General features: G+C 40.6%; 1 protein-coding gene across 3 annotated transcripts in view; it reads right to left on the bottom strand.

Moving 5' to 3' along the window:
* ikzf2 (IKAROS family zinc finger 2) overlaps positions 1 to 10,000 on the bottom strand; it is a 51,914-nt gene that overhangs the window by 339 nt on the left and 41,575 nt on the right. For all 3 annotated transcript variants that reach the window (XM_053626221.1, XM_053626223.1, XM_053626222.1), the window contains 3 exons: positions 5,125 to 5,262; positions 2,852 to 2,980; positions 1 to 1,493 (listed from right to left, as the gene is read on the bottom strand). The exon at positions 1 to 1,493 is cut by the window's left edge and continues 339 nt beyond it. In XM_053626221.1, the coding sequence (XP_053482196.1) occupies positions 751 to 1,493; positions 2,852 to 2,980; positions 5,125 to 5,262 (1,010 nt within the window). In that variant the 3' untranslated portion in view covers positions 1 to 750. The remainder of the gene's footprint in view (positions 1,494 to 2,851; positions 2,981 to 5,124; positions 5,263 to 10,000) is intronic.

The following is a 10,000-nucleotide window of genomic DNA, read 5'->3' as shown; positions in this document are numbered from 1 at the left end:
TGATCCTGCACATACTCATAGTGAAAATCGAAAAAGAAAACACAAAATGAATAATAATAATAATAACGATAATAATAAAGCAACCTCTAATGCTAAGGTTATAATAATAGGTCATGGTGGAAAAATGGTGGAAAAGGCAAGCTCGAAAATCATAACAGTCCAAACATCGGCAAGGCACTGAGAAAACAGCAGCACAGGAAAGAATGAAAGAAAAAAAAAAACAACAACAAGAACAAAAAGAGTAACATTTATTAGTCTTTTCTCTATTCCCCTGAAGGTCCCTTGTGCGCAAGGGCACTTTGTTCCTGATACACTCATATGGCGACATCTATAAAATCTCGAATAGACCTTTTGTGACAGGGACGACGGCAAGAAAAGACGCACTAAAGATCAAACAAACGCGCACACGCATAAAATAAAATAAAAACAAAAAACTGAAAACCCTTCATGACGTTTAAGCTAATATAGCTGCTCTGTTTTTTTGGATGGTGCAGTAGATTTAAAAAAAAAAAAAATCGAAAAAAAAAAGTGAGTGTCTGTGTATGCGGAGAGAATTTCAACACATCGTTCACATCCTCTACATGTTTAAAGTAAAACCCTCACCCAAATATATCGCCTTCGAAATCAAAATCAAAACCTGCTGGACCTAAACCTTCATATTACGTATTTGCTATATATGGCTGCTCGGCTGGGCATCTCCGACGCCGTCTGGGATCCTGGATCCCCGGGGGCGAGTTTGCATCTCCTTGCTTAACGAAAGGTGTGCACGCCGCGGACGATGTGCGAGGAGAACTCGTAGCGATCTTTGCAGCAGTGGCCGCAGATGTTACACTCGAGGGGGTCTCTGTAGCCGTGGCAGCCCATGTGGATGGTGTACATGACGTGATCTAAAAAAAGCACGCGGCAGTGATCGCACTGGAACACCCGCACCTCGTTTCCTCCCGGTCCGAACACTCGGATCCCGTCTCTGACGCCCGGCTGATGGCCGCTCTCGTCCGGCCGTGCCAACGCTGCCCTGACGCTGGCGCTCGTCTGATTCACCAGTTTGTCTCGTGGGCTGCTGCGAGCCGAGTCGGCCGAGTCTTGGCCGCTGTTGCTGGGCGAGCGGTCGCGCCCGTCGTGCACCTCCCCTCGGACCGCATGCGAGGTTTTGGGCCGTGCCAGTGCGATGCCACCGTTGGCGCGGGCGGAAAACTCCGATTGGTGGGCTGGATGGTGGGGCACGTGGAGAGACTCGCGGCTGTTCGGGCGCTCCAGCCGCGGGCCGAGGGGATACACGGAGTGGAACAGGGGGTTGACCATGGACACCACCTCGGGCATGGCCAGCGGCGGGTGAGACATTATGGGGCGCAGAGTATCGCTGTTTATATAAGCGAGGGAGCCACTGAGTGCCTGGTCCATCATGTGAGCCTGCATGATCTCTGCTTCCTTCTCGTACTTGAGGCCAACGTCGAAGTTCAGGTCAGGGTAGGAGTAGCGCATCATCTTCTCTCCTGCAGAACACAACGAAAACGATTATTTATATTTACACTCCCATCTGTCATGAGGAACGTTGTTTTCTTCACGGGTTTTGTGTGTCCACATCAGTTATATTACTATTATACAACAGCGCTGCTGAATTCTGGATTCTGATTGGTCAGAGGGTGTTGATTCCACTGAATTTTCTGCACCAGCAGCGCCGCTGCAAATCACAGTGTTGTATTAACGCGCTCGTTCTGATATGTTATACGTTATGCTATGTTTCTATATAGGGTCCGTACGGAGATGTTTATTTAACATTCATGGAAGGAGTCTCCAGTGTCAGGACTTTGTAACAGGTCACATACAGTTATTTTATTGTTGCTGTTTTTTTTTCCTTTCTTTTCTCTTTTCGTTTCCTAAGAAACATTTGTTTTGTTTCTTTTTATTTATTTTTTTTTACACAATTGAGATGAAGTTCTACTTATAAGGTTATTACTAAACATATTACACAATTATAATAATTATGAAATCATGTAATTAAAGACTTTTTTTTTTTTGTAATCAGAACCAGGAAGGGTAATTCTTCATTTCATTCGTTTTACAAAAGCCTATTAAAAAAAATAATAATAAAATAAAATAATAATAATAAAAAAAAAATTTCTCACACTTCAACACCATTTTACGCCAGAAAGGAAGCCAGCTGATATATTTCAAGTCTAGATCATTCTTGTATGTTTTCATGTTTTTTTGCTCTGAATAAAGTTGGAAAGCCCCGTGCGAAGAGCCGGGTGAGCGAATTTAACCCCTGCCTAACGTGGATGTGGTGAGGTGTTGCGCATTGCTCGATTAAAGTTACAGGTGTGAAAAAAACCACAAGGGGAAAAAACATCTCCAGCCTGTAGCAAATTAGGCTCACTCTCTCTTTTGCTTTCCTGCAGTGTTTGGATTTAGCAAACACTTTCACCCTGAAACCACACTGCACCTAACATTTTACATGAGGATTTGTACGCTTTGTAAATGGCAACACAGAGATATATATATATATATATATATATATATATATATATATATATATATATAGATATATATGTGTGTGTGTGTGTGTAAGTCATTATACAACCATTTTGGCTAAAAAAAAAAACGAATACGTGTTTACACATTTTCAGGTAGAGTATGAAACCTATTTTGGCTCTTAGCCTACTTCACTGACATTATGATCTCTGCCTCGAAAGGAAATATTTGTGGTTATATTTAGCAATCAGTTCTCATTTTGAGTAAGGCTACAGTATTTCCATTGGTGAGGTGACTGCTCACAGACCTTTGTGATATTATGAATATGTACGTGTTATTAACTCAGTAAGCGTTTTCTCGCCGGAGAACAGATACCCACCAACAAATTTCTGTGGCGTGGTGCTCTTCCTCTTGGCCACGTTGGCTTGCAGTCTCTCGATGACAGGCGGCCGTTCGAAGGGCACTATGCTGGCTACCTCTCCCAGGGGTCTCGGCTCTTTAGGAACCTCTGCAGTGGTTAGGAGAAATTAGGAAAATCATGCAGGTAGACCATTTTTTAAAGTATACATGCTACCAAAGTGTACTTGAAATTTCTTTAAGCGAGCTAACATAAGCTAAACTTTAACGTTAACACGATGCTGTGCAGGTTCATCTGAAAAGCATATGTTCCAGGGAGCAAGATGATCATCCACCGTGGATGTTAAAGTGGTGAAAACGAGTCAGATCTGTCGACATGTCTGACGTATCGAGATAGCTCGCTTTGTGAAATGTTCTCGCTGGAAGATGTAAATGACAGAAGCTGGATGCATTTAAGGTTGTGACCCATTCACCTGCCTGAAGTAGGTTAGGGGTGTTGTTGCTACACATATTGGTACACCGAGCTGAAGTAGAGAAACCAAAGTGCCTCTCCTGTTCGATAAGTGCGTCATGTAAGACACTCAATGCAAAACCAGTCACAGAACAGTCAAACATCGAGCGTCGATAGTTTAGCTGTCTAATGCAATTTGCCCAATGGTGGCTGACGGAGGTGTCTAAGACCAACAGCATGACTCAAACTAAGATGGGGGATGTATGACACTGTCATGAGAAAAGGCTTGTGACCGCTTATCAAAAGAGAGATTGAGGTCAGAGGTTTAGATGTCCCAGTTATATTATGTGAAGCAGGATGGAGCTTGTAACAGGTTAACCAACATGGACAAACATACAACTTTACTGAGTACAGATCAATGAATTCAGTATATATATATATATATATATATATATATATATATATATATATATATATATATATATATATATATATATATATGCGCCATCAATGCAAGTCTTTTACATAATCTCTACTTTATTTAGTGAATTTAATTTATTTTATGCTCAGATTGTTAAATTGCTTTAACATTTCTTCATAAATCCAAAGATGGATGGATAGACAGATGGATGGATGGAGGCTATGAGCCACTAGATAATAGCATGCTTCTTATAGCCTTCAGTGCAAAGATGGATGGATGGATGTATAGATGGATAGATCGAGGGACGGATCGAAGTCTTTTTTTTTTATATCGATTCTTTTTAAATCTACATTTATTTATGTAAATAAGGACTGATCTAATAAAATAAGGTTGCACACATCTACATACGTATATTATTGTTTATTGAGGAAAATAGCTTTTAAAACCGTTTAATCTTTTTCATTTTCCAGTACAAAATCCGGTTATTAACCTTTTTTTAAGAGGTATTTCCTTGATATTTCTCTTTTTGCTTCCATTAAGTATGCAACCTCATGCATATGTAATTTGCATAAATAAATACACATTTATGAAAAAGTACCGATAATAAAACAAAATACACGATTGGTATATGTCTTAAAAAAAAAAAAAAAATAAGTTTCACACGTTTCCTTAAATGATTAGATTAGTGTGGAAATAAGTGGATTTTAATAATACGATGTGATTTCATACCAATATGTGCGGTCTATAAGATGTATAAAATAAATTGACATAGATACAGTAGATCAGGAAGCAAGCTTTTCAGTGATATATGGCATGACGTGATAGTGCATCTTCAAAGATAATGTTGTGATTGGACATGCGTGGTTAAATAAACATATTACTGCTGGTTTTTTATTTATACATTTTTTAAAAAAATTATTATTACTTCACTACAAGGGAAGAAAAGTTATACATTTAAAAATTCAGAAAAATGACTGAACCCATACGGTCTTGGATTAATTATTTTGATTAATAATTATTACTATTTTACGAAACAACTTAAACACAAGTGCTGTATGACTCGAGTCCGGTCTCCAGACGTTTTCTGTATTGACTTGGACTCGTCTCAGAATTATTGGTACTTGGACTCATCTCAGATTTGGACATTGGCCTTGATAAGAGATTGTAAAAATAATGTTTGTCTAGAATTGTTGTAGAAAACGTGAATGAAGTGGACTAGCTGTAGTAAAGCCTTGGCCTTGAAAAACGCTTTGTGGTCTTGATGTAGTTTAGTCTCGATCTTGACTAGGCTTCACACCCCGTGGCTAGACCTGGGGACGTCTTGACCAGGGTTGACTAACCCTAACCCTAACCTCAACCCTGGGAGTGACTAATTACTAAAATCGCTCAAAATTCGGATGGACGGAAATCCTGACCCACTCACCTGCATACGGACCCGGATTGGGGGCGGAGTCCATCCCAGCACTCTGCAAGTAATTATGGCACCTCTCTTTGTGCTCCTCCAATGATGTGCGCTGCTTGTAGCTCCGCCCACAGTAGTTACATTTGTGTGGTTTACCAACTAAAATAGAGAGAGGACATCAAAGGAGAGAAATGTGTCTATTAGTAATACTACAATACAAGTCATTCAGACTGTACGCACAACTGCAGTTTCGATCTTTGAGGTAGTAACCGAGAGAGTGGGCATGTTCTCGTGATGATGCAACTCACTATGTCTGAGATGGGTCAGCAGAAAAAAAAAAAAAAAAAAAAAAAAAATAGACTCAAGCTCAGAGTGGAATAATAATCCCACACAGAAATAAAAACACTACACATACACTCACAACGTAAAAGCCTGTCTCTCCATGAGGTTGGCGTAAGACGTACGTGCTGTCACACACCCAGTCATAAAATCAGTTCAGTGCCACGGAACAAATTCTATCATTTCGGAAAAGTAGAAGAGGGCACTATCATTATTTAATCAGAAACTTTAACGCGTTCGATTTATAATTCCTTCTCTTAAGATTTCTCGTCAGAGACACCAACACCAACACAAAGGGTTGCACAGTCGACAAAAAAAACGTTCGGCATCGGTCTTGAGAAAGAAAATCAGGAGCTGACGCGAAACACGAGTGACCCATTTGTTTCAAAATGATTATATAAATAAAGTCACACATACATAAATAAACTTACACATACTGCAAATATATTAAATAAAGTTACATATATTGAAAAAAAATTTTTTTTTTTGTTTTTCTTCGTTAATTCGATAAGCTAGCTGAACGAGCTCGTCTACTACAGCTTACTTTAAATAAGAATAAATGTAAAAAAATTCAGGTCCTGAAGATAAGATCCGATACGATTAAAACGCAAACAAACAAATGATAATTAAAAAAAATCCAAAAAAAAAATCAAAAATTGTTTTTTAAATGTTTTTAAAAAAATTTATAAAGCAATAGCAATTTTTTTTTCTTTGGTTATTTGATGTGTTCTGCTTTGACGCAAATGTTAAATGGTTTGAAGAACAATCTGGCTGAACGCTCGTCTACGACAGCTCACTTTAAATAGAAAAAGATCAGCTAAAATCCGATTAAAACCCAAACAAACAAATAAAAAAGGGATGATGCTATTAATTAATCCATTAACAGAGTTTGTGTATTTAAGAATGGTTTCGGCGCACGGTGTCTTAGTGGTTAGCACGTTCGCCTCACACCTCCAGGGTCGGGGGTTCGAGTCCCACCGGGGCCCTGTGTGTGAGGAGTTTGCATGTTCTCCCCGTGCTGCGGGGGTTTCCTCCGGGTACTCCGGTTTCCTCCCCCAGTTCAAAGACATGCATGGTAGGCTGATTGGCGTGTCCAAAGTGTCCGTAGTGTATGAAGGGGGGTGTGAGTGTGTATGTGAGTGTGCCCTGCGATGGACTGGCACCCTGTCCAGGGTGTACCCCGCCTTGTGCCCCATGCTCCCTGGGATAGTCTCCAGGTTTCCCCGTGACCCTGAAAAGCATAAAGCGGTATAGAAGATGGATGGATGGAGGGAAGAATGGCCTCAAATGGCATTCCAGTGTGTTTTGGAGTATATTCATGGCCAAAACATACATTTCAACATGACATATTGTCCACCCCATGTCATTGACGACTCCGTATGCTATTTGAGAATGAACTCCTAAAAAAAAAACAACAACAAAAAAAAACCCTTCACGATTTATGATTAATAATAATAATAATAATAAAAAAACTCGCCGTAAACGGCGTACGTTTATTCAGATCCCGTTGTCCCTTACGTCACGCGTGGCGGAAAATCGCTTCATAAACGTTCGGTAAACTTTTCAGTTTGATACGTAAATATTATGAAAATTCGAGTAGTATTCAGAGAGTGAAATTAGTTCTGACAGCCCGAGCCACAGGAACACGGGCTACATCACACACAACACCCACACTCGCGTAGTAGCTGGAAAATCGCTCAGAGCAGCAGAAAGGAACAGAGGGAGTTTTTTCTTTCTGCTTAGCCAGAGCAGGTGTGAGGTGAATCATTGTCTCAGTTCCACTCACACTGAGCCTCCATACACACACACACACACACACACACACACACACTAGGATGACACACCAGCCCAAACGGTACAGCGTTCCAGTGTGGGCCAGCAGAGCAGGATGAAGAGGAGGAGGAGGAAGAAGAAGAGGAGGATCCAGGGCCTCCAGGAACATGTCATGTTCCACAAATCAGCGCGAGATTCATTCATTGTTTGCGTTGAGTCATTCATTAACTTATACGCTTTCTTTCATTCATTCAAACGCAAAGCTTTGCCGGCGCACTAACGACGTTGAGGTGAGTCAGCCAAAAGTGTTTCCAATTCAGCGGCCTGCTTCAGCCTCTGTGGTGTCAGGCACTTTCAGTATTGTTCATCAAAAGCCACTTGTCTCCGAGAGTACGGACCTGCACGTGAGAACGTATTCTGCAAAATATATATATATGTATATATATATATATGTTTTTAAAAAAAAAAAAAAAAAAAAAACCTCCACCTGTTACGATCAGACTGGTGCCATTACCTGTAAAGAGCGTGGATTATGAAAGAAAAAAAAACCACCACTGACACATTTCACGAAGGGCGCAGTGAAGCTGATAACGAAAGTGAGATGACGGAGGGATGGGACCAGGCCAAGGCGAGGCGACTTTTCAGAGATGAAAATCTGCACTGACTTTGTCATCTAACACCGTGAGAAAAGATGGATCAGGATATGTGTGAATCAGAAGCGGAGCGAGCGAAACTCAAGCGCGTTTGTCTTCCGCAAGGGCGTGATCGTGAGTAAAATGCGTAAAGGGAAACTAAAAACATCGAAAATAACAGCAGTTCTGTCCGAGTCAACAGGATTTGGGCGTGTGTCCAATGGCACAAGATTGAACATGTTATTGTGCTTAGAGCTGCATTCAAAAAAAAAAAAAAGAAAGAAAAGAAAAGGGAGTGGGCATGGGGGGGGGCACAAAAATTTTCTTGATTTCAATTAACTGCATAATAAAATATTTCTTACTCGTCTTCTTACTACTATCAAAACTATAAATGTCAGAATGTTAGTTCTGCCTGGATATGCATCTGTTCCTGAGAGAACGAGAGAAATGAGAGTTTTTTTTCCTTTTTCCTGCGATAAAGAAGAAAACTAAAACTTACTAAAAAAAAAACTTCCTCTGGAGTCACAGATGTTCCGGAAACGCCGCTTTTCTTTGTATCCACGTGAGTATGTTGACGAACGTCAATCACCCTAAGGTATGAGCATGGCGCAGCTGATTTGCATTTGGTGACGCCCACAAAATACCATAAAAGGTAAAGCTCAAACAGCTGAAATGACAAGCAAATGGCAAAAAAAAAACCAAACAAAACCTTTCTCAAAGGCAGACGGGAAAGTTATTTGACTCATGTCTCTGCCGATAAAAGGCTAACGTCTGAAGCTGGATTATGGAAAAGGTGCAGTAGATGAATTAAGCCAGGCGAAAAGAAAGCCGTTTGACATGAAATCCAATCACAACCGATCTCATGTTCAAAAGTAATTATCTTGGTGTCGTCTGCGTGCTGAAGCCATGGTCTGCAAAGAGCTTACGAAGCATGTACGGTATCTCATTTGTCAAAAGATATGAATCAGGAAGGGGGGTATACAATCATTTCCAAAACATTAGATGCACCATGGAACATCATAAAGGCCATCATCAACCAACAGAGAAAACGTATCTCCACAGCAACATCACCAAGAACCAAAATTTACAAAAGGGCAAGACAAAAACCTACCAGGGAGGCTACCGAGAGACCTACGGCAACATCAAAAGGAGCTGCAGGAATATCTGACAAGTACTGATGACTCTCTGTACGTGACGACCGTCTCTCATATTCCTCACATGTCCGAGCTCTGGTGTGAGGGTGGCTAGACGGAAGCCCTTTCTCACAAAAAAACAAACAAAACACATCCCAGCTCAAATAAATCACCCCAAAATCATACGGCACAATGTGTTATAGTCTGATGAGACCAATTCCACAAGGCGCAATAATTCCACAGTCATGGTGAAGCATGGTGGTGGAAGCGTCGTGCTTTAGGGCTGCTTTTCTTCAGCTACAACTGGGGCTTTAATCAAGGGGGAGGGAATCAGGAATAGCTACAAATGCCAGTCGATATTAGTGCAAAAACCTTCAGGCGTTGTCTCAATCGGACTCTTATCTCAATCGGACTCTTGTTTCAATCGGACTCTTGTCTCTATCGGACTCTTGTCTCTATCAGACTCTTATCTCAATCGGACTCTTGTTTCAATCGGACTCTTGTCTCTATCGGACTCTTGTCTCTATCAGACTCTTATCTCAATCGGACTCTTGTCTCTATCAGACTCTTATCTCAATCGGACTCTTGTCTCAATCGGACTCTTGTCTCTATCAGACTCTTATCTCAATCGGACTCTTGTCTCTATCAGACTCTTATCTCAATCGGACTCTTGTCTCTATCAGACTCTTATCTCAATCGGACTCTTGTCTCAATCGGACTCTTGTCTCAATCGGACTCTTGTCTCTATCAGACTCTTATCTCAATCGGACTCTTGTATACTTTGCAATTTCACATCAATGGCGGGAAAAGTTCGGACATCATTTTTCTTAGTGGTGTTCTATTACTTCACAAAAACCTGGGGTGTGTAGACTTTTTATATCCATATATTTTATATGTAGGTAGATAGATAGAGAGATAGATAGACAGATAGATAGACAGACATGTAGATATATAGATAGACAGACATGTAGATATATAGATAGACAGACATGTAGATATATAGATAGACTACACACAAAT

The sequence above is a fragment of the Ictalurus furcatus genome, chromosome 6 (genome assembly GCF_023375685.1).
Source record: "Ictalurus furcatus strain D&B chromosome 6, Billie_1.0, whole genome shotgun sequence".
NCBI classification, from domain to species: domain Eukaryota; kingdom Metazoa; phylum Chordata; class Actinopteri; order Siluriformes; family Ictaluridae; genus Ictalurus; species Ictalurus furcatus.
Note: the sequence above shows the minus strand (reverse complement) of the source record. Positions and strands in the feature narration are given on the sequence as shown.